General features: G+C 41.7%; 1 protein-coding gene across 16 annotated transcripts in view; it reads right to left on the bottom strand.

Moving 5' to 3' along the window:
* Nucleotides 1–26,205, bottom strand: part of DLG2 (discs large MAGUK scaffold protein 2) — a 1,584,089-nt gene that overhangs the window by 276,174 nt on the left and 1,281,710 nt on the right. For all 16 annotated transcript variants that reach the window (XM_075919430.2, XM_089775764.1, XM_089775765.1 and 13 more), the window contains one exon: nt 1,099–1,201. In XM_075919430.2, coding sequence (XP_075775545.1) covers nt 1,099–1,201 — 103 coding nt within the window. The remainder of the gene's footprint in view (nt 1–1,098; nt 1,202–26,205) is intronic.

Here is a 26,205-nt window from a genome sequence, read left to right as displayed (position 1 = left end):
TACTAATTCATTTCACCAGCACCTCTGAAAAAAATTGGCTAGCTGAACCTATTTTAAAACTGCCCTGCTTCACCTGAGATTTCCATACAGTCTTGGGAGAGTATAATTCATTAGGATCAAAGACTCATGGTAACTGAGGCTATGTCTACACTACAATGCTATTTTGGGATGCTGGAGTATCCTGACATAGCTATCCCGCATCATAAGAGCAAACCCATTATTTCAGGCTCGCTATTCTAATGTCTCTGTAAACTTCATTCCACTGAGACGTTTTGGAATAGCGGGTTATTTCAAAATAAGATCGAAATAAGATACACAATTTGCGTAGCAAAAATTGCATTATCTTATTTTGAACTACAATGCAGTGTAGACATAGGCCAAAAGTGTTTACAAAAACTATAGCAAAACAGTAGCAATTTTCACAGATCTATCGGTGCAGATAATCCCTGGCGAGGAACTGGGTTTATAGATCACTGTGGGAAGGGTCTTGAGTTCTTGCCCAATAGGCACACTCCTCCCCTTGAAGCATTATCATATTCAGGTGACCATGACTGCAATATATAGCAGTTGAGGTACAAGATAAATGTTTTCCTTTCATTCCTTTTCACAATTTTATTTAGTCTGATTTCATTTTCTCTTATAAATATCTGCTGTCTGCAGTTAACTCTTCCAATGATGTAAAGGGTTGCCCGCCTCTGATCTTACTGGGCACTTGTGCACATTCATTTACCTGTTTTATTCTGATCATGACCACCTGAGACAGCTTCAGATCTTCCTAGCATTCCTGTTCATTATTAATGACTTGGTTTTGTGCTCTTTAAGGATGGGGAGGGGCGAGGGGAGAATGAATACTGAATAAATTATAATGGGAATAAATTAGTGTTAGTTACTATAACATTATATGCAAAGATATAGATGTCTGCAACATTTCGGTAAGTGAAATAGCAATAAAAGGTAAAGCCGACTTTAGGATGGAACCATTGGGTGAATTTCCATTGTTGTATAAAGTATCATCCATATTAACATCATCCTATTAAACGGGTGGCAATTGAGGAGATTTATTTTACCATCTATCTTTAAATTATTTCACGTACTTACCTTCCGGCTGATATTGTGCTACGATTGTTACTATCTGCCCTGCTCCTTTTAGTGCAGCTGCAGCCTGCTCATGGGTAGCACCCCGAAGATCAATACCATTCACCTGCAGGAGGGATGAAAACAAAAACTTGCTTCAAAATGGATCGAAAGCCATGGAGAATCTGCCTGAACACTTGGGAAAGGCTGTGTGTGTATGGGAGGGAAGGAATCATTTCACCAATGTTCAAGAGTAAAGACATAAATTATAATAGAGTCATACATTTACAGAGCTAGTTTGGTGATACATGATTTGTGAGAAAGTCAGACAAAGTGTCTTGGGTGCAACTGGGGTAAGTAAACATGGGAAATGAGTCGAGTAAGTGTCAGTTAAAGGACAGAATGGAAGAAGGATGAAGAGTTCTGAGGCCGTTGAAAAGCAACTTTGTGCTGCCTGTAAAAGGAAGAAGAGTCTCTTGGACTCAGACTTCTGCTCAGTGGCATTGTTCTTTATTCCCACACAGTCCTTGGCATATTGACGACAGGCATTTGGGCATTTTGATGTCAGCCTTCAAAATAATTCCCACTTCCAACTATTATATAAGACTACCCAGAAGCGTCTAGGGAGTGTCATTGAGATGTTTCTTGGTGTATCCCCAAATGTTCATAATGTCCGCTAGGGAAGCTAATAAAGCAAATCAAATAATCATTTTAAAAGTCTTGATATGTGGAAGGTTATTATCAATATACATGAGTTTGGGAATACCCCCAACCAGCCTTTCAGGTACAACTATGGATCAACATGTGCTGATGGACCATTTAAAGGAAACCATTCTCCCAACAGTCATCCCAGAAGACTTCTCAAAGAAAGCAAGTAGACAATGAATACTGCTTGACCAATGGTGATGGACCTACATCCAATCACTCTCAGAAATGGATGCAAACCTACCTTTATGCAGAAACTTTCAGGAGTATAGAAAGGTAGGAATGGAATAGACTTCCTCAAATCCATCCCCTGTGCAGTGGCAGGAATAGGTCAACCTAGACTATGCCTGACTGGTGTTTGCCCAACCTGTTTTTAAACATTTCCATTGATGGGGACTTCACAACCTACTTCGGAAGCCTATTCCGGATCTTAACTACCCAAACAATTAGAAGGTTTTCCCTACTATCTAGTCTAAATCTTCCCTGCTTCAGATTAAGACCATTAGTCCTACCTTCAATGTACATGGAGAACAATTGATCACCCTCTGCTTTATAACAGCCTTTAACGTATTGGAAGATTGTTATCAGGTCATTCTCCTGACTTCGTTTCTGAAGACTAAAAATGTTCACTTTTTCAACCTTTCCTCTTTTCTAAATCTTTTATCATTTTTAGTGTTCTCCTCTGGACTTCTTCCAATTTGCCCACATCTCTCCTATACTGTGGTGCCCAGAACTGGACATAATACTCTAGCTGGGGCCTCACCACTGATGAGCAAAGATAATTCTCAACCATGTCTTACATCTTTGTGCCTGTTAATACACTACAGAATCATATTAGCCTCATATTCTGTTTGTGGTCCACTACAGCCCTCAGATCTTTTTGAGTAATGCTACCACTTAGACAGTTATTCTCCATTTTGTAACTGTGCCTGTGTTATTCCCTGATTGGTAGTTGTGCATTGGAAATCCATTTCCTGCTTTTACATTGTAGAGAAGGAAAAGAGTTAGCTATCCTAGCTATGTAACTGACTTCAGGAAAACATGGGCAGGTATATTATGGGATAACCTATACATAAACCTATTTTGGTAGCCTCTAGATATTACAATGCCAGGCAGGCAACTCCTGAGACAGACTAGATTAGGCAGGATTAAACAAATAAAGAGAGATACGTTAAACTCCTGCAATAGACTACTTCACAGTGGACCGACCAAAAAGCCGATCAATCCCCCACAGATCAAGTAGTGTAGATAGGTACACTGATGGAGGACAGGCAAAGGGAGGAACTGCCCCAGGGCCTGGTGATTCAAAAGGGCCCAAGGCTCCCAGCATTGCCACTGCTAGTGTCGCCACAGCAACAGTTGAAGCCTTGAGCCCTTTAAATCACTGCTCGAGCCACACATAGCATGGTCCGGGTGATGTGGAAGGGCTGGCTGGGGGAGGCCAACCTCCAGCCCCACCTCTTTTACCTAAGGTCCCTCCCCTTCCAGGCATTTGGAGAAGTCCCCCAACTTGTCCAGGGCCCCAACAAGTCTGTCAGCCCCCCTAAATGCAGCCATGCATTTGTTATCAAGGTGGGTGGAATGGATTCTGTATACACACTGATTTGCTCTCTGCACTAGCTGCCTGTGGGTGGACAGAATGATTTCAAGGTTTTATTTTTGACATTTTAAAGTACCAAATACACTAGATCTTAATTATTTTTATGAGCTGCTAGAAAATTATTCAGGATTCATAGATTTTTAAAGTCAGAACAGACCTTTTTGATCATCTAGTCTGTCCTCATGAGGCATAATATAGGTGTAGAATTCCACTCATTTAATACAGTGGCGGTAAGTATTCTTTCCTAATTATGCAAATGAACACTATCAAGCCCAATAACTTGTGAGTGCATATAAGTACATTTTCCCCAAAAACAACCAATCTTGATAAAAGACACTAAGTGGAGATGAATACCCCCCACTTCCGCTTAATATCTCGCCCTCCTACATCAGAGAGGACAGTATATTTTGGCTTGACATCATGATAGCGTAAAAATAGCTAGTGCCTTTACCTTTAGTCCTGCAACTTATGCATGCCCCATCTCTGCATCCATGTGATTTTATTAAGACAATTGTGTATGGGAATTTTTTTCTATGGCATTATTACTTAATTGTGAATTGTGAAATCAATTTTCAATTTCTAATTTATATTTCTTTAAATAATTAGGTGTTAAGAACCTAGAATGCTATGCCAGGTATGAGCACTAAAAATACAAATGAACTGAACATTAGTCATGTATGTAAGAGTCTGTGGGTGTGTGTGGGTGCAGGAAGAGTTTAAAGCACTCTGAAGGTGTCACTTGGTTATTTTCTTTTATTAAATGGGACTGCTTCTTAAGAACTACATAGTAAGCTATGCAGCACTGTCGCCCTGAGCTTGACTGCACAATCCTGATGCCCACTCCAGAATGAGTCTGAGTGCACAATTTCTGATGCCTAATTCTAAAATGAATTTGACATAATGGAAATCAGAAAAGCCTGCAGCTTATACAGATGTCTCTTCTGCATGCTGTGGCAGAAGGAGTGTAGAGAGACAATTGAAACAGACAACACTGTAATGAAAGATTATGATTCAAAAATATAAAAACAAAACTTCAGCTGAGATTGGCGCCCAGGCTTAAAACACTTCTTGATTTTGTGCAATCTCTGTTTTTTCTTAGCTACACACTTAGCCCTATTTCACCTTATACAAAAAATACAGTAGCTGGAATTGTAGGCACTGCTCTTTAAGGATCAATACAAATCATATTTAAGTCAGCCTTTTCCTAACTTCAATGACCATTATATCAGGCCCTAACCAATTTTGTATTAATACACAGCAAGGTAAAATCATTAGACTTGGACAGACTATGTACTTTTACATTTTTCTTAAGATGTTTAATCAAGCATGTTTACTCATGATCAACTCTGAATTGTGCAAATTAGAGGCTTTCAGTGTCTTTTCTTGTTGTGCTAACCTAAGTCTGATTCGTATGTAGGTCATTCAAATTCAACAAAGGCCAACGGAATAATCTATGGTATCAAAGCTACCTCTATTCTGCATTTGTACAATGATTAAATGAACAGAGTCCATGGGTAGGCTGCAAAGGAGAGAAGAAACATGCTGCCTTCTCTTGACGAGAAAACAAAAATCCGCTTTTTGTTTCTTCTTTCAGCTGTCAGTAGCGCTGCCTGACGCTTGTTACTGGGATAATCAAGTGGTAAGAAAACTGAACACTTTCATGCTGGAACAATAGAGCAGATTATTCAAATTGTGGTTCTTTGGTGGAACTTGTGGAAAAATTAGTGTGAATGATGGAAGATAAGATAAGACAAGATGACTTGGAACAAAATTCAACTCTCAGTGCCAGAAATCCCACTCTGTATACCATATGAGGACACTACCCATTTCCTCCTGCAGCCCCATGGATCTCAACGGCAGTTCTTGCTAGCACCCCCACAGTAATTGGTTCCCTCAGGATCATGTTCCGCCCCTCCCCCCACTCACGTCGCCAGCAGCCATGACTGCGCACAGAGGAGAGCATGCAGCAAAATCCCTGCAGGGCTGTGGGTGATGCAGGATTATGCCTATCTCATCTGATCTATGTTTAAATGTGCAAGAGGAAGAAACTGCCCATGGGAAAGTTACATGATGATTCTACCTAATGATGTGTATTCCTAAGACACTTTTTGTATTTTATAGAAGGAGGAAGGTACAGAAATTCCAGCCAAATCACAGTCCTTTGCTGAGACACAACAGCCTTGAGTATTGAAAAGCTCTTAAATGGAAAACAAATGACAGGGCAGTTATTTTCAGGCTGAATATCTGAAAAACCTTTGGACAAACGTAAAAAATCAGTGCTCATTGAGCCAGCACAGCATTTGGACAGCTCAAGAAACCACCATGACCAAGAGGCACCAAAGTTCGCTTTGCCACAGTACCTCATATCTTTAAGTGATGAGGGCAGGGTTCTCCATCTTATGTGAAAAAGGCTGCTTAGCAGTGAATAAGAGGGGAAAATACATGGGAATGGAAGATTCTCCTTTCTACACTTTCTCAACCTCTCCACTTTCTCCCACTCACATTCTGATCCATCCTTCCTTTGTCCTCTTTCTGTTGTCCTCTCATTTTCTCACTACCCCTGTTAATGCATTCTCTTTGCTGTGCCCTCATCCTTTCTTTTTGGATGGAAGCGTCTTCGGATCAGAACCATGTAGGATTCTGAGCTCGTAGAGTACGTAGCACATTGTGGGAGCTACCAGTAACAATATCCTTGTGTCGACTCCTCTCCTCATCCTGCTCTTGTCCTATTGCTTATGGACTACTTTTTTCAATAATTTTTAAATATTTTTCTTGTCTGGGTTACATTGAGTTATAGCTTCACTCTAGTCAGCCCGTCTTTGTGCTCCCGTGAGCTGGTCCTTCTAAATGCAAAATCTCCTCTCACTGAGGAACAAGCAGAACTGCTGGAGAAGGGACTGTCTGACTTACTAAGTATTTCCCCATCTCTAACTCTCATGATGAGAGTGAGTCATCTGAATGTGGTGCCAAAACACTAGCAACATTAGAGGCAACAAGAATATTCAGATTACTAACTTTATATTATTCTGGATTTTTCCATAATTTCCTTTTGTGATCAGCAAATTTCTCACATTCTTAACAACTAATTATATTGTATTGACAGATGATGTGAAACATTCCAAATAATGTCCCCTGCCCCTGTAACCTTAGACAAAGGCATATTTTCTCTCTGTTCCCAAATTTCAGAGAAACACCTCTCATTGCTGTCATGTTAAGAGAGAACATAATGCTGCGACCTGTGAAAAATTATAGCAGCAAGATAACCATCAGCTGGTGTCATTATTAACCTAGGCCTATTGGGGTGATTGTTGGGACTCCAATTCCTGTACCTACTTGCACACGTTCATGCCTAGACATAATGATTAATGCTGAATTTTTATACAATTGCCAATTGTAATTCTTTCTTAGGCTATACATGTTAGGGCTATGTGTTATGGATGATTTGAACAAGTCCATACTTCCCAGTCTTAAATTCAGCAAATTAGCATGTATTTTAGAGCTAATGAGAGCTAACTAGCGAGTCTGTCTCAGTAAGGCTCCCCCCCCCCAAAAAAAAACAAATGGGAGCAGATTTTGCAATTAACAAAGCCCAGTACTGCAGCCATCTCATCTTGACCATTAAGCAATTTTGATTTCATGTTTTTATGCGCTCTTCGCTGCATTCCAGACAGAAAATTGTGAACACTGAGGGAAGAAGAGCTTGCTGCATATGCATCAGTATATCAGATGTGACATAATTCTATCTAACCATCCTATAATAAAATTAGATAATTCAGATTGTCTCAATTGATGATGAACTCCTCCTAGATGATTATGAGTTGAAGAACAAGCAATGTGTCATAGGAAAGATCATTCCTACCCACTGAAGCAATGGCAAAGTGAATGTTTTGGAAGCAACTAACGATTCATTATGACTCAACTTCCTAGCCTTTCTTTCAGGGCAAGAGGAAATTACAGGGAGTTCGCTTTCCGAAATATAAAACTGACCTATTTGACAGCTAGACTCGTGTCTTATTCATAAGAATTATTAGTATTATTTATTACATGTTAATCATGAGCTCAAAAGGAGAACACTTACTGCCCCCACATACATTTAACTGTAAATATAAAGAAAAAGAGAGACAAAATGAGGACAGATGGAAAGACCCAGATGATGGTATTCATGAAGAGTTGCTTCATACCTTACAAACGCTGGTGGGATTTTTTTTTTGAGTCAGAGGCTGCTATTAACTTTCAATGAAAGCTTGGCACCTAACTGCCCTTTGAGCTTTTAAAAATCTCCTCCTAATTACATGAGGATGCTGAGTGAGTGATCTGATCTTGCCCTTTCAATCTGCTCTTGATTCATCACCTTGTAGAAAAATATAGTGCTCATACCTCAGGGAAATACCCACATACTAACATACACCAGCAGACCTCTGCCAAAGCAATCATGTTAGACGAAGTACCTCCCCTTTTGTACTCTTTTTGAATCCTCAGGATCAACTTGAAGCTTTACAGACTTGCGTTTAAATATCACCTCAAATTCTGTAAAAGTGTCAATATATGCTAGTGTTATACGCTTTGTAGTCCTTATCTTTTTTCCCATCCATGCTATATAAAAGCACATAGGGAATGAGATTTACAGGATCTTTCAAAATGGGGCATTTCTGTCAAATGATGCTCATCTTGACAGCAGTTATTTTTCGAAAAGTGTCTTAAAAAAAAAAGCCGCGGCCGCCATTATGTAAATGAAGCGTGGGAAATTCAAATCCTGGCTTCATTTACAATTTTGATACATCTAAGTTACATCCCTTTATTGAAAAAGGGATGTAGTTTAGATGTACCCCAAGTGGTCACGGCTCAGAGGTGGCAAGACAGAACCTCTCTTGAGTACACAGGGGAGGGATAGCTCAGTGGTTTGAGCATTGGTCTGCTAGACCCAGGATTGTGAATTCAATCCTCGAGGGGGCCATTTAGGGATCTGGAACAAATCTGTCAGGGATGGTATTTGGTCCTTCCATGAGGGCAGAGGACTGGACCTTTCCAGCTCTATGAGATAGGTATATCTCCATATATTACACAATTTACCAGATGAGTTATTTTCCAGTATAATATACACAAAAATGTCATTTCTTCACTAAATTTAAAAAAAAGTCTGCTTATCAGTTACACAAATTAGAGCTAAACATGACCTATTTTCCTCCATTGTCTGATCCATCTCTGCCAGAACAGAGTTGTTCCCTATATTTTTTTGGTACAGCCAGCCCAAGTTGAAATGATCCAGTCAGAATAGTGTCATTTATATTGCATGACACTACATCCAGTTCTTATTCTCATCTCATTGCACTGGGATGAAAATGTCTATAAACTACTGCTTTTCTGTGGCAATATACACCAGCTGATGTGACATAAATACAAAAATACATTCACATGGGTACAGCCTACATTGGCTAATTAGCATTTGCCCTAGAGGACAGGTGTTGCATGTTTAGGAAAAAAAAAGAGGGGAAATCTTGGCCTCACCTGCCTGGGCACATAGATCCATGAAGCTGCAAAAGTGGAGTAGTTCCTCTAATTCAAAGGACAGACTTCTAGGCAGGGGTTCATCCACAGTAGCATGGAACAGCATTTTAGGGGCACGGCCAATGGATCCCTCCCTCTGGGGCATCTGACCCAGTATGGCCGTTCTTATGTTTCAAACATTTCCAGTAATGGTAGCAAACTGAAAATGTTTTATGTGAAGCAAAACCAAATGGTATTTGCCTTTTTCCCCCTTTAGTTTTGTGACTAGGCAACCAAATTCACTGTTTTCTATAAGCAATTTTAAAGCATTCACTAAGAACAAAATGCAGCTTTTTACCTTAGAAAACCTGAACGCTCCTTTGCACCATAGCAGGGGAAGGGTAGCTGAAGATCAAGACTACCTGCTGCAGAAGCACGCATAAATATGTTTTAAATAGGCACCAAGTATCTGTTCTCTACCTTTCTCCATATGCAACAGATCATGGAACAGGAATTATAGTTTTTTAAAATGCATATTTTATTTTTGTTATGGATGTGGGAGAGACAGTAAGTAGGAGTTGTGTGGAAGGAGAAGTGTGAGGGAACTGTGTAGGAGGAGACGTGTAGGGAAAAGAAAAATCTCATAAAATGCAAGCAGGACAATACACAGACGGAGAAGTAAGACACAAGATAATTACTCTGGGGATTTATCTGTCCCCTACAGGGAACAGAAATGCAAATCAGTCCAAGTATGCTAGCAAATCCTATCCTATGTTACTGCTAGCCCCTTCTCCCAAACTGCGGTTGTTTGATTCTGCTAATAACGAAGTGAAAGGATCCACCCATCTTTGATCTCCTCCATTCTAGACTTGTGCTAACTAGGAACAAGAGTCAAAGAAACAAGATTTATAGAAGGTAGCCATTTTAATTTTAGTCAGTTAATTTAGAAAAGACAATAAGAGAGATGGAAATAATTTACCTTCAAGTTATAGACTGCACTAGTTCCACCTTCCTGTCTCTCCTGTGCCCATAATTGTATGAACTGAGCAGTAATTCTATTTACATCATGCTGGAAGCCCTAGTGGGCTTAGAATCTGGAGGGACTTCTTCCCACCCCTCCCCCCAAACACCTCATCCAATTATCTCTAGATACCCCCATAGCACATAGCCATTCTTCTGTGGTCGGTGGTTTCTAACAGCATCTCAGGGTGTGTCTACACAACAAAGTTATTTCGGAATAACGGCCATTATTCCAAAATAACTATGGGAGGTCTACACAGCAATTCCATTGTTTCAAAATAATTTTGAAATAACAGATGGCTTATTCTGACTTCTGTAAATTGCGTTCTGTGAAGAATAATGCCTATTCCAAAATAGCTATTTCGAAATAAGATGTGTGTGACGCTCCACTTCTGCTGTTCCCTCACCAGAACCATTTTAAGTTATTCCTTCTGGGGCCCTAAATCGAGATAGCATGTCTACATTATGGATGCCTGCCTCCAACTAATTTTGAAGTTTCCCTGCAGTGTAGACATGCTATTTCAGGGGTGGCCAGCCTATTAAATGAAAAGAGCTGAAAGAGATTTTGAATCGCCACACCAGACGGCTCCCCTATTCCGGTGAGCACAGGGATCCGGGGCTTTGCGAGCCATGGGGGAGGCTTTGTGAGCTGCACTTTAAGGGGGGAAGAGCTCCTTTGTGCCTATTCATTACAATACCATTTTAATTATGTGAAAGAATCATAGAACCATAGGCTTAGAAGGGACCATAAGGATCACCTAATCTAACCCACTACCAGGATGGTAGGATTTGCTGTGACTATACTATCCAATGCAGATGGCTACTGGCAGTGTTCCCTCTAAGGTGCGTGCCTGCACAGCTGTGCACAAAAAGTTCTCAACCCGCCCACTTCCTTTGCAGAGCCATGCAGCAGAGCTCACCTTCCTGTTGGATTTGGGAGGTGAATGGCATGGCTGCTCCCACTGCTGGGGCCAGGTGGTGGGAGGAAGTGGGGATGGGCCCAGGGCCACTGCTCTGGCAACTGGAGTTGTGTAGGGGGTTGGCTGTTTCTGGGGCTACTGGGGCTGAGGCCACATGGCAGGTGGGCAGATACCACCGGGGTTTGCAGACACATGGTGGGCAGGGTGCTACTGCCCAGGTTTGGGCCACGGGCGGCTGTGGCTGAGGTTTCAGTCATGGGCGGGCAGGATGCTGTCGCTGGGGTTTGGGCAAGCAGGTTACTGCTCCCAGGGTTTCGGCAGTGGGCAGGCAGGTGAGTTACTGTGACCGGAGTTTGGGGCAGTAGGAGGGTTGCTGCTCAGGGGTTGAGGCAGCAGCTTGTGTGGTGGGCAGGCAGCTGCTCCAGGGCCAGGGCTGTGTGGCTAAAACACTGTGGGAGCAGAGAGACAGGATCAGATATAGTGAGAGCAAAATCAGCATTTTTTCTGTCTTGAGTGGGACAGATTCTGCTCTCACACAGCTGTAAATCAGCAATAGTGATAAAACAGGTATGCGAATAAATGTTCATACTTCTTTCAAAAAAAGGACAAATGAACACAAAATAACATTTTGGGAGCTGTTTTACTTCAGGACTAGTTTTGGAGCTTACTCTGTTTGTAAATTTATATTCTGATGCATTAGAGATGGAATCACTCTGTTTTGAATTGTCCTTGAAGACTAAAATGTAGGGATTTTTTAGAGCTGTTGGGGGTATGCTTAATGTACTTGATATTAGACTTCATTCTCCCATACTTGTACCGAACTAAAAGAATCTTTAAAAATGGAAGGAAAAAGATATTTGCTATAGTTATCATAAGTAGTGGAATATGGAAAATCTAAACATTCTTCAATATTGCACAAAGCAAAGCCATGGTCCATCTAAACTATACATGTCTGTAGTACTCTTAGCTTTCAAAAGACTGTTGGGGTGAGGGTAAAGGTTGTCTGATTTTGAACCAGAAACCAGAAGCTGCTGGTTGTGCTTCTAATAGTAACAGTAACAGCGCAGGTAGGAGGAATGCTGTGCAACTCTTCCTTTGTATTCTTCCTCAAAACATTATTAATCTGAAATTATTACTTGCTTGCTGCTCTCTGTGCAACTACGGACAGTGATGTTTTTACTACTAAATGGAACTGAAATTATTGTCAAATGCATTCTTCTTCTCCCAGTACTGGTACAAACATTATTTACCAGCTTACCATAAGCTTCTTGTGCTTTTGCCATAAATTACGTGTCATTAATAGTGCCCATTTCTCTTCCAAATGCAGTCCAAAAGACATATTCCACTTTCCTCTTTAGCTATAGTAAGTAAAAGCAGTCCTATATTACATTAGTGTAATTTTGAGTCTGCATGTTCCTTTGGAAGACCCAATGAATTAACTGTAGACACACACTGATAATAAATAGTTCTCCCCAGCTGATGATTTATCTGGCTAGGATACTATAGTTGTGTCTTTAGCTATACACTGAAGACATTTGTCTAAATATTGAGCATGAATTGGCCCAGTGATGGCTCAGGTACATGTGATTCTGTTATTGTCAGCGTGAGCGCACAGGGTTCTGAAAAGCTGCAGTTTTCATGCTGCTGCAGCTCAGCTGTCTGTCAGCTGACGTGGCTATATCTACTCTGGCCACTGAATGACAAAGCGTAAGCCTTTCGGAGGTGTTACCCCCTCACCTTCCAAGGCAAAAGTTTTGCGGTGGCAAGTACCAGTGTGATCAGTGTGTGATGGGCAGAAGCGCTCTCCTGATGACAATGTGAATGACACTTGTTGGGCCTGGAAGTATTTTGTCAGTTACGGTTGCCAGATGGTTTCACCAAAAATACCGGACACACTTTACATTTCATCACAATCTACATTACATCTTATTTTGAAAATACTGGACATATATATTTTCTTATTCATATTTTCTCAATTTCTTTCCTGAACAGAAAGCTCAAATACTGGATTGCCCGGTTCAAAACCAGACACCTGGCAACCCTATTGTCAACAAAAGAGCTGATAAAAACAGCAGCTGCGTTGCCTGACTTTTAGTGGCATGTATGTGTTACCGCCGATCCAGGAGCTAGTGCTTTGTCAGGCTTGTTAAGGGATCAGGGGGCAAAGAGGGCAGTTTCCCTGGGACTCAGTGATTCTAAAGGGCCTGTGGCTCTGGCCACTGCTGCCACAGTATGAGCAGTGCTGCAGTGGGCTTCTTCTCGGCCTACTATGACTTCTATGGAACTGTGGGCAGTGGAGATTTAGAACAGCCTTGAGGTTAATCTAACATACTGAAAACTTTGTCATATTAATTTTCTTTGTATTTGACTTCATATCATAGAATCATAGAGCTGGAAGAGACCTCAGGAGATCATGAAGTCCAGCCCCCTACCCAAGACAGGACCAATCCCAACTAAAGCAAGCCAGCCAGGGCTTTGTCAAGCTGAGACTTAAACTCCTCTAGGGATGGAGATTCCACCACCTCCCTAAGTAACCCATTCCAGTGCTTCATGACCCTCCTAGTAAAATAGTTTTTAAACAAACATGTAAAGAGTCATGCTCCTTGTTTTGGTATTCTTTCTTCCATAACAAACATATTTTATATATAACTTGAGTGCCACGGTGGCACACATCTTAGTAAGCGCACATGACCTCAATATTGGTGCAGAAGCCAAAACTCACTCCGCTCATGGATGGAAAATCTTAGAGGGGACACTGGATACTAGACTCTTTTTTGAAAACTTCCAGTGAAGAAGCTTCCATGAACTTCACTAGACAGTTTGTTCTGCTTTTAAAGTTAGGAACTTTTTCCTGAGATTAAATCTAAACTGTATATCTACTGCTATGCTGTAGTTTGAACCCATTGCCTCCTGTCCTGCCCTTTCTGACGAAAGAGAAAATTTTTCACCACTATCATGTCCCCCATTAATTTCCTCTTTTCCAAACTAAATATACTCAGTTCCTTCAGCCTTTGCTCAGATGGCTTGCATTCCATCCCTTTGTTCATCTTTGTCAGTCATCTCTCAGTCTTTTCCACTTTCTCTACATTATTTCTATACCCTGGTGACAAAAACTGGACACAGTACTGGACACAGTACAACTACATGCTATTTCTCAGTTAAAATGTATTTTCCAACAGTCCTAGATACATGTTCATAATAAGTGATAGTAGTGTATGAAAAGCATATGAAAAGCAATATGGGGAATGGCTCTAGTCTATCTGGTTAAACACCAGACTTGCAAACAATTAACCAGGATTCTAGTCCTGAGTCTTTTTGCCTTTTCTTTTTTTCGGTTCCTCCATCTCTGTCGATAAAGATGATTACTTGCCATTGTAAATTGTTATAAATCTTACAAGTGAAACCTTTTAGATTCTGTAATATGATTTTGCTATGTGTGAAAGAAAGAAAAAATAAGCAACACTGATTGATAAAGAAACTGCATGTTGTACAGCTCTGGTTCTCAAAACGCCTTATGTGCCTGCAGGGGATTTCCATTAAATAACCCTGAATTCCATTTGTTTTTTAAATGCAATTCCTTCTGTGGGCTAAGTGGAATTTTAAAGGGCCACAATTGGAATAAAGAAGATATACGATATATATTTCATCTGCAACTTGTTTCTGGCATTTAGGGCTAATGAAGATTGAGTAAGACAGGATTAGATAAGCGTAAGGCTGATTGTGCAGTTATAGACAAAGATTAAAGACAGGAGTTTGGTTCGATTCCTGTTTTTGTGATTTACTTTCTGTATGATCTTGGAAAAAGTCACTTAGTCTCTATATACCTCACTCCCCTATCTGTAAAAGGGGAATAATAATTCTTGTCTATTTAGACTGTAAGATCTTGTGAGGAAAAGGGTCTATAGCTATGTACAGAGCCTACCACACTGGGACTTTGAGCTCAGCTGGGTCTTCTAGATAGTAATATATAGTTATTATTCATAATAGCAAGGCTGTTGTTGATGTGTTTAATTTGACAGGGAATTATTTGAGCTACACGGTATGAAGCATTTATTATGTTATACTGATATTTTTTGGAAATAAAAAGCAGAAGAGCTTTTTGTTCATGATAATTTGCAATAAGATAATGAAAAATAGTTTCCACTCTTAAACATTTATTAAGAAAATATCTGCATAATCTGATGTGATGATGAACATTTCCAATCATATATCTCTAACATTACAGTCAATTAAAAATGCTGCACTTTTTGAAATATAAGCATTTCTACTTAACTTTTGTTCAATTTTAGCTTCTAATTTCAGGAATGAAACAAGCTGAATCACATATTGAAAGCCTCCTGAATGTTATTCTTTAATTTTTATTACATGGGTTTTGGGCATAAAATTGATTTAAAGAGACTAAAAAATAGTGGCAAAGAAGCATTATAAATACTTATGAGTCTTCCATTCAATTAATTTTTAAAATAAAATATGGCCATTACTGTTTTTAATATTGTAACCTATTCCATGAACAGAAGACAGATTGCATCATTTTGTACTCCCTAAAGCAGAATACCAATCCTCTGCTGCCATCTGGTGGATAATAGGAAAAGTGAGAAACAAATGAGCACTGGGGCAGAGCATAATTTGGTTTCAGACAGGATTTGCAGTTTGTTTAGGTTTTGATTTGTCACTCTCATTCTGACCATACTGTAGTAGGGAAAGGGACCATACTGACACTACCATCTCTTCTCTTTTCTGGGTAAGTCCCAAATATCACCTGGGATGTCAGACTTTTGTCACCCCACCTTCTCATCCCTTGGGACATCTTTTTCCTTCTCCATCTTATTTCATCTCTCTCTCTCTCTCACGCCTTTCTTCTGTTTAATAAGAGTCCTGATTAATTGTGGCAAGACTGGATATTTTGCTACATGGTGGGAAATCTATGACTAAGAAGGGCAATTAAAAGATCTGCAACTGTCACAAGATTGCCAAGTTGTGGAGTGGTTAATAAGACTGTGTATTGTGACTGTACTTTTCCAGAAGTTAAGTGGCAAGTGAGAGTCAATACCAGAGACAGATGCTCTATTTTCTATTTTGCTGTTCTTCTTTCTCCCCTTTAGAGTGTTCATCTTCTTAAGAAATGAGATCAGATTTTAACAACAGTAATAGCACTAGCCCATCTCAGCTACCTTTTTCTCTTTTCTCCAAAAAAGCCCAATTATTTTCATAAAATACTTTGTAAAAGGCGATCAAATAAGGGTTTTTTCCTTGTAAAAATTATCTCCAGGTAAAGAAAAGGAACAGGATATAGCTAAAAGGAAAGCCTTATTTATTACATTGTATTTCAAATGCTTTCTCTGTTCTGCTGCCCTTTCTATATCTTTAATTAAGGTTATAGAGGCTCAGAGGAGTAGCCATTTTAGTCTGTAACTTTAAGAACTCATCTGATTAAATGGGTTATATCATTAAATGTTATATCATAAAAACTCATGATATAACATATTTATTAGTCTCTAAAGTGACACAGGACTATTCATTGTTTGTATAATGTTATATAGATTTTAATGGTGTTCACCATGGAACTAAACAGGCTGATGTTTCTGTATCCCAATCCAGAACCTTGTTTAAAAGTATTTAAGGTTGAACAGAGTTAATACCTTGAACTTTTTGGATCCCTTCATTCCATCTAAATTAATACTACACCCACCACCCATGACCCACCTAGAAGAGGGCCTATGAAGTGGGACAGACACACTTTTACATCCTCTACATAGAATCTGATCTCTCCACCCAAGCAGAAGCTCTTTAAATATACAGGTCTTCTCTCCTATGAGAGCAGTCACCATGTGGCTCCTAATATACAGAGCCCCCAAGTACCATCCATCTTTGTTTGAAGATGCTAAATCCTCTCTCTGCAGAATCTGGGGACATACTAACCAGCCTTGCAGCAGCTGAATTATCACAAGAACTACTGCCTTGGATGAGGGGGAGCTGATATTTTGGGTGTGACCTTGAAGATCTATCCCATGGGTTGGATAAGATGCACATCTGGAGAGAAGTTACTGAGGCTGGAAGAGCTGGTGCTGCCTGTGGAGTAGTAAAATTGGGAACATTATCTGGTGCTGGAAGAGTGAGACAGTTGGAAGGAAAGATTGTGCTGAATGAGTGGAGAAGAGAGAAGGAAGGGGGAGGTGTCCTATCATCCATCTTTATTCCTGTTTAACATCTCTGGAGATTGCATGGGTGAAGGGAAAGGAGCAATATGCAATGGTGATACCTCAGTGGAGAGGGCAATTCAAGTTTGGATGGAGACTAAAGTAGTTTCAGCTTCACCAAAGAAGTGCCAACGAGGGTGAGGAGAACCACAGCCTCTGGCTGGTCTCAGCATTTTGGGAGTCCTGGGGCCCAAATCCCCACTGCCCGTTCCATGAGGTGTGTGTATGCACCCCCTCTCACTCTCTTCCTGCTTTTCCATATTGTGAGGATAGAGAAGGGAAAAACAAGGTGATTACTTTCCTCCTCCCTGACCCAGCAGGGTGCACTGGTTTATATCAAAGTGATTTACATCACTAATTCTCATCATTATTTTAATCAGCAAACAGGAAACCTCAATGTAAATCACTACTTTTAATCATGCTTTTCATTTATTTTCCTAGAGAAACTGAATCTCACAGGTTGATAATAGTTTAAAAATGATTTGCATCTAAAATATAGCCTTTACATTACATTTGGGGCTGCGTTTTGATAAAGTGAATATACTGAATATATATACACATTTAATTAAGCAACTACATAACTTAAAAATTAAGAATCTATAATAAATGTATTTTTGTATTAGATTAGAAAAAGGTGAATGATGCATTTCTAATTTACAAATGATTAATTTTTACATGCAATTCGTGTCAAGATATATTTTAATGGAAATTCAAATTCCATTAAAATGCACAAAAGCATGTTATTTACTTATTTCTGATTAAATAAAACTACCTTAAATGTGCTGAATACGTAAGAAAACAGTTATCACATCATGTTTTCCATTTAAAGCTAACTGATGTATTAAATAAAAGAACTGTTAGTGGTAGGTGGTAAATTGAACTACTTGCCTCTGGACACTGTATTAGTTAAGATTTTACGCATTGTGGATCTCATCCTTTCTATACATTACACTTTTAAAATCAGTTATGATCATATTTTTGTTCATAGATTGGAGAAGGACCAATTCCAATTTTTTCATCTTAATTTGAATGAACTAATCACTGAAGTGAACTAGCTGAATAAACTGAAATTAAGACAACATTCTCTCTTCATCTGCTGTCAAAAATAAGTGGGAAATGTCAAGAAATTTAGCCAGTGCCTCCTAGCAGTTTAGTGCTTTGGTTTTTTTTTAAATTTCAGCAGAAAATGTGTACTAGATTATCTAATTAAAATTATTTTAAAGAGATTACAAGTTTATATGTCAATGTAGGTTATGAAATTCATATTTAATTTAACATAGTTTAAAATACTGGTAATTAAGTTAAAAAATCATTGATTTTTATTCACCCTGACCCACTTTCATCCCCAAGCGCCTGTTGGGAGCTCTGGCCTATAGGCCATCATAATGGGAGTCTCGCTGGGCTTCTCTCCCTGATTCCCCCTGCCCTCCTGCCATATCAAACAGCATTTTTCTGCAGAAATAGGGAGCATTAATTCCCAGTTTTCTGGCCAAACTCCAACTAAAATAATTACATTCAATCTCCTTTAATTTCCTCTTCATTTTCAAACAAAAGCAGGCATATTCATTTCTAGTTCCAAACTCGGTTTTGTCCTGTAAACAAGAGCCATGCTTCACTTCAAAGGTGGCTTCATTTCAGAAGTGAACCTTCTGTATAATTTGTATATCAGGACCAAATTCATATACTGGTGAAATCCCAGGGTATGTCTACATTACAGTGCAAATTCAAACTAACTTAGTTCGAATTAGTTAATTCGAACTAAGCTAATTCGAACTAACGCATCCAGACTAAAAAACTAGTTCGAATTAGCGTTTTGCTAATTCGAACTAGCATGTCCACACAGAGTGGACCCTGAACCGGGCTTAAGGATGGCTGGAAGCAGTGCCGGCAGGGCATCAGATGAGGACTTAGAGCGTGGAGCTGCAGCCTCAGGCTAGCCGAGGACTGTGCTTAAAGGGACCCGACCCCCACCCCAGACAGACAGTTCTCAGGGGTGCCCCGCTTGCAAAGCAGTCCTGTCTTGGAGTACCCTGAGTGCCCACACTGGGCACATCACAGCACTCGGCCATCAGACCGGCTGCACTTGCCGCAGGCTGCCATCTGGGGAGAAGGGACAATTGGGGGGCTGCAGGAGAGCTTCCATCCCCAGAAGCCCGCAGAGCCAGCCCAGTCCTCCCCATCGGGGGCACGTACCCCATTCTTCCCTCAACTCCTTCCACTTACCCTTCCCTAGCCCCCCTTCCTGATGTACAAAATAAAGGATAATTGTATTCAAAAATAGAAACTCTCTTTATTGAACAAAACTGGGGGAGACTGGGAAAAGGAGGTGGGAGAGGGGAAGAGAGAGGGTGGGAGAGGAGAGGCAACTAAAATGATCAGAGGTTTGGAACAGGTCCCATATGAAGAAATGCTAAAGAGACTGGGACTTTTCAGTGTAGAAAAGAGGAGACTGAGGTGGGATAGGATAGAGGTCTATAAAAGCATGAGTGGCGTGCAGAGGGTGCATCAAGAAAAGTTCTTCATTAGTTCCCATAATAGAAGGACTAGAGGACACCAAAGGAAAGGAATGGGTAGCAGGCTTCAAACTAACAACAGAAAGTTGTTCTTCACAAAGCAAAGAGTCAACCTGTGGAACTCCTTGCTGCAGGAGGCTGTGAAGGCTAGAACTAGAACAGAGTTTAAAGAAAAGTGAGATCAAGTCATGGAGGTTGGGTCCATGGAGTGGTATTAGCCAGGGGGTAGGAATGGTGTCCCTGCCCGAAGTTTGTGGAAGGCTGGAAAGGGATGGCACGAGACAAATGGCTTGGTCACTGTCTTTGGTCCATCCCCTCCAGGGTCCCTTGGGTTGGCCACTGTCGGCAGACAGGCTACTGGGCTAGATGGACCTTTGGTCTGACCCAGTACGGCCATTCTAAGCTCAGGGCTCAGGGTTGGGGGTCTCAGTGGACCACCTTGATTTTCATGCACACCTACTCCTGGGTGGCCCGGCTGGCAGCTCTCCTGCCCTAGACGGCCACTTTCCTGTGCCTAGTGTGGAGGTCGTGGACGAGGTCCACGATGTCTGCACTAGACCAGGTGGGTGCCCGCCTCTTGTGGTCCCGGGCAAGCTCCCGGGAGCTGCCAGCCTGGTCCCGGGAAGAGGGGGAGGGCTGGGGGGCATCGGGTGGCTGGCTCGAGCCGTGCCAGGTGCGGGGTCTGCTAGCTAGGTGCTGGCAGGCTTGCACCTGGCACGGGCACCGTATCCAGCCTGTGCCCCTTTAAGGGCTCCGGGGCCGGGAGGGGGGCATACGAGTTTCCCTGGTGTTGGCCAGAGTGGCCACCAGGGAAACCTGGGGAGGGCTAGCCTCCCACTAGTTCGAATTAAGGGGCTACACACCCCTTAATTCGAACTAGTAAGTTCGAACTAGGCTTAGTCCTCGTACAATGAGGTTTACCTAGTTCGAACTAAGCACTTCGCTAGTTCGAATTAAGTTCAAACTAGCGGAGCGCTAGTGTAGCGCCTATCAAAGTTAATTCGAACTAACGTCCGTTAGTTCAAATTAACTTTGTAGTGTAGACATACCCCCAGTTAGGAGGAATTTATGGGGTCCAAATGAGGGCAAAATAATTAAAAACCACAACAGCAACAGCACCACCGCACCATATACATTTAGGGTGAGATTGTGCAAAGTAGCATAGTGTCTGTTCATGGTCAGGCACTTGGGTGATTTGCAAAGGCTGTACCCCATGATGCCCTACCTACCCTGCTATACAGCATAGAGGATGCCAATCTGCTTTGGAGACAGGATCCTTTTAAATGATCATAAAAGTAGGCACCCCTTAAAATCAGCTCCCCTATTGGCAGGCTCACCACAGGACATGGTGTTTATCTGGCAGGTTCTCCCCTTGCTGTACTCCCTAACAGGCAATAGCTAGATCAGTGGAAGAAAGGCAGGAACAGGATGAATGGAAACGTTCTTCCATTGACCTATTGGTCTCTATCCCAGGGGCTAGGTTAGGATTTCTATGTCCTCACACCCCTGAGAAACATCGCTATATTGATGTAAGTTTTCATGAAGACCAGCCCTTAGGTTCTCAGACATCCCTCATCACCACAGTATCAGAGCAACTCAAATCTTCAGTGTATTTTTCTTCCCAATACATCTGTGAGATTGGAAAGTGCTATTAATTCCAATCTGCAGGCACAGCAAGGCTATGTGTCTTGCCTAAAGTTACACGGAAGTCTAGGGCAAAACTCGAATCCAGGTCCCAGGCTAGGGCCCTAATCAACAGACCACCATTCTTCTCTGAAGGAAACGCCAGATTTCAGTTAGTCATTCGGTTACTCAGGGCTGTTATGTTTGGTTGAAATAATTTTTCTTTCATCTTCAGATAGGGAAAAGGGTGTTTTTGAAGAGGTGTATGTAACAACTGAGAATACTGGGAAAGGGGCACTAGCTTAATTTCTGCTGTTTTGCTGACATTGAGTAACCTGAATCAACAACGGTCTAATGTCAGTCACCTCTGGAAGCGGTGTGTGCATTTCAGCAGAAATTTTGCTTGGTTTGGTTCAGAGGAATGGATTTATAATAGTTATACTTGTGACTAAGTCCTCATGGTTTCCTGGGGGAATACATTAAGTCTAATTTGGTAATTATTTCCATCCCATACTGCTGAGCAAGCTAATCAACTTTCCTTCCATTCCAAGTAAACGACAAAGCAATAATAGATAATACAATTAATGGGCACTTCTGAGCAAGACTGCAGTGAAACACACAGAAATCAAATTTAAAAATTTTACTACTGCATCAGTCTATTATTTAAGTCTATTTAAAAATAAATTTAAATGTCAAAGATACTTTTCTGAGTTGTCTCTGATGGGCAGAAGTTGTGAACAGAACATACTGGGAAAGGCCCTGATCTCATAATTGCTTTTGTGGGCAATGGTCCCAGATAATACAGCTAATCAAATAGAATATACACTTAAACAACATTTAAATGTTTATGACAGTTTTTAAAAGCCAGTGAGGACTCGAATACCCATTTGCGACCCTGTGTTGCTTATGCTACAGGAGCTTGGTTTGTCTCATAAGACAATGCAGTAGGGAGCATGGTTGGAGCAGAATCTTAGTAACAAGATCTAGCTGTGGGGTGAGCAATAAAATGGCAGTACTTCACCAGGCTTAGCCCCTGGTCTGCCACCACTATATTTAATAGCATCTCTGCAGGTACAGGCAATTACAGCTCCCACTGGCCAGGAACAGCGATGCACAGTCAACATGAACCATGATCCTCTAGCTGCAGAGGCACAGGAAAAACAGTGATTTGGAAGCCTGACTGGACTGTGGTATTTCCTCACCCCCAATCTAGCTACATATTCCCACCATGAGTTTTATTTAGGTTTGTATTCATAATAAGCTAAGTAAATATGTGAGGACTGAAGTGTTAAGTAACGTAAAAACTAATACCAAAAATTTAAATCCGATCCTCAGAGGCATAGACAGCTGGTGTAATTACAGCAAACAGTGACAAGCAAGATTCCCTGGAAGGTGCGCGCCTTCATGGGGGCATACCAAGAATTTCAGTCCTGTCCATGCCCCGCCCCCAGGAGAGCCATGCAGCCTTGGCACCAGCTGTTCTCAGGGGCAGGGCAGGGCTGCATGGCGGGTGGCTTCCCCACCCCAGGAGCAGCTGAGCAGCTACCGCATGGCGGCTTCTGGAGCTTTGGCTGCAGTACTACAAATGGCCACAGCTCCAGTCCTGGCACTCGGGGCAGCCACCTGCCACATGGTCCAGCCCCTGGGAGCATCTGGGGCCATGGCTGCCAGGGCTGGGACTGCAGTGCTATTTTTAGTACCATGGTACCATCCCCAGCTGCCACACAGCCCCAGCCGCTCCAAGGGCTGGGCCATGTGGCAGGTGGCTGCCCGTGTGTCAAGACTGGAGCTGGTCTGCAGTGCAGCTATTGCTGGGCTGGGGCTATGGTACTAAAAATAGCACCATGGCCCTGTCTCCAGCCCTGGCACACAAGGCAGCTGCCAGCCATGCTGCCCTGCCTGACAGGTGCAGGTGTCAGGATGGCAGAAGGTAAAGAATGGGCAGAGCAATGACTAAGGGGAGGGTGAAGGTGAGAAGAGAAAAGGGCTTGTGCTGAGGGGAGAGGAAGGGGCTAGGGCAGGAAAAGAAAGGGGAAAGTCCCAAGGGGCAGAGTGGAGGAGAGACAAATGCCAGGGGGCCAGGAGGAGACAATGAGGGGAAAGGGCAGAGGGGAGGAGATGGGAAGGTGTCAGTGGGGGTGGGAGAAGAGAGGGAACAGGTCGATACTGGGAGAGGGGAGGGGCAATGGGGGCAAGAGGAAGGAAGAGGAGAGGGGTGGAGTGGGTGCCAGAAGAAGAGGGGTTGAAAGGAGGGTGGGCATGAGGAAGGCCGGGGTTGGAACAAGTCATGTGTGAGGGCACAGAGGGGCATAAGGAGAACTGGGGCAGAAGCTGGTGAGGGGGTGGGCTGTAGGGAGAAAGAGTGCAAGGGGTACAGGTGTTGGGATGGCATGGCCAGTGATGGAAGGGGGGGTGGCAACAAGAGGTGCAGGGGGTAAGGGAAGGTGCAGGTGCCAGGGAGGTTGTGGGGGTGAAGCAGAGGGCAGACGTGGGGAGTGAAGGATGGGCATCAAAGGGCAGATGAGAGAGGCAGGGCAGGTGCATAGAGGGAGATGTTAGGAGAGGGTATGGGGAGAGGTAACTACAGATGATCAGAGTAGGGCTAGAGGAGGAGTGGACACAGGGGAAAGAGAAGGGCAGGTGCAGATGTCAAGAAGGATGGGGAGGAAGTCAGTTCCCAGGAGGGCTGATGGGAATGAGAAGGGCAGGAGCTAGGACAGCAGAGGAGGGTGAGGGACAGCAGCAGATACCAGGGTAGCAGATGGGATGAAGGGAGACAAGGCAGCAGAGGGGAAAAGGGAGAGGTTTATAACTTGGTGCCACCGTGGCACACAGCCAAACAAGTGCACATGCCCTCAATATTGGTGCACAAGATAAAACTCACTCTGCTCATGGATGGAAAAATCTTAGAAGACCGGTGACAAGATAATAAAGAGAGATGGAACAATTGTGTCATGAAAATGTAAATAGACTGGAAAACTATGACTGATGCACAAGGAAGGGCAACCAAGAAACTGGACTAAAGAATAAGCCTGAATCTCAGAGGCAAAGTGCTATTAAATACTTGCAGATTTTGTTATGGTTAAATACATGTATCAGACTTACCAACATCATTAAATTAAAAGAACAGAGAACTGGAAATGATAATACCTTTACAAGAAAAAAACTTAAAAAACAACTAATAGTCCTGCAGCACCTAACAAAAAATGTAGATGGTATCATGAGTTTTCGTGGGCACAACCCATTTTTTCAGATGAATGGAGTTTAGGGGTCCAGAGTACAAAATAAATAACAGAGACAGAGAAGAGATGGGGAGAGAAAGAGAAGAAAAAAATGGGGAAAAAATTGTCAATTAGAGTGTCCATGCTAAATGAAACTGACAGTGGGTTCTAAGTACTCTTAAATACCTGGTGCTTGGCTCTTAACAAGAGTCTTTCAGCATGTGCAAAACTCAGCTACACACCAGACATGGGTGTCTTCCAAATTGTAATGTCAACACTTTCACACATCTGCCTGAAAGTTTTAACCTGCTACCTACAAGTAAAATGATTGTAACTGAAACAGATTAGAGAAACAATATTTCTTCTTTATATTTTTTTCAGTTTTAGGTCTTTCCAACAGTAACACGATTGCTTGTAAAACTATAATTAATCTATCCTATACGTCTACACTACAACATTAATTCGAACTAACTTAGGAATTCTACTTTTGTTTTGTGAACACATGATATTTCAAACTCCCTTTTGAATGTAACCTTAAACATTTGTTATGTAGCAGGAACCTGACTCCTGGTTGATAGAATATACACCTGTGGGAATCTGTGACAGTGCAGCCATCAACATATTATGTGTTTGTTTATGGAAACTACACAAGTAAAACATAGTAACTAACACAAGGTAGCTCACAGAGGTACTGTTAATGTGAATACATTTAACGATGGGGAAGAACTCAGGTATAGTAATGGGGCTGAACAGAGTATTTGAGATAGCTAGGTCATCCTTACAGGCTGAGCATAGTGATGAGAACCAAATACCATCATAGATTCACATTGAATCAGACCCAGAGATTGCACCGTATATCTTCATTATTCCATATGCTCAACCATTGCAGGAGGATACTTTATGGATATTCTGATTGTGATTTAAAATCCTCTTTATACAGAACACTTAAATCATATGACCAATTGTTGTGCAGTCCTTGAAACATAATCACTCTATTTCTTAACAGCTCACTAGCAATACATACATGAAAAAGGATTATAAAGATGTTAATGAGACTCTGCATGCAAAATATAGCTTAAAGCTGCAAAAGCTTTTATCTATTAAAAATCTAAAAATGAATTGCAGAGCTACAACTGAATTCATTACAAGCACAGAAATAATGAATACAAAGCTAAACTTCTTGTATTGGAACACATGCTAATGAGCTCAAAATACACTAGATGGCGTCCATGGTCTAGCTTGTTCCAATATTACCTCTCTCAAAGGAGGGAAAATAAAAGATAGAGGTTCTCTCTGACTCTGTCCAGCTTGTTTCCAAGAAGGGTGTGAAAGAGGAAGAAAGAACAATCTGGTACTTGATGTAAATGATTTGATTACTAGGCCTTTCTAGAGTTGCACTCATATGAGCACAACAGGGGAAAAAAAGGACATTTCTAGCCAAGAAATCTTTTCTGAGGCCACATCTGTACTTACCCCAAAGTTCAAATTAAGCTATGCAACCTCTGCTGGATGAATTGCTGGAGTCAATGTACCTCAGTTTGATCTTTTGCTTCACAGCTGGTGGTCAATGGAAGGACACTCCCATCGAGTTCCCTTACCTCTCACAAATCGAAGAGTACCAGTGTCTATGGGAGTGCCTTCTGTGTTCAATTCAGCAGGTCTTTACCAGACACACTAAATCAAACGCCGGAAGATTGACCACTGCAGCATCCATCTTTTCACTACTATAGATCCTAAGTGGGCAGAATAAAGAGCTCACTTGCATTTTAGAACCTAAATAGGGGCTAGGCTTCCAAACATGGTCAGCACCCAGCAGCTCATTGTGACACACTTGACTAGATTTTTAGA

This window comes from Pelodiscus sinensis, chromosome 1, assembly GCF_052426305.1.
Source record: "Pelodiscus sinensis isolate ZL-2025 chromosome 1, ASM5242630v1, whole genome shotgun sequence".
In the NCBI taxonomy this organism is placed as follows: Eukaryota; Metazoa; Chordata; order Testudines; family Trionychidae; genus Pelodiscus; species Pelodiscus sinensis.
The sequence above is the reverse complement of the archived record's forward strand: the minus strand, read 5'-3'. Positions and strand labels throughout refer to the sequence as shown.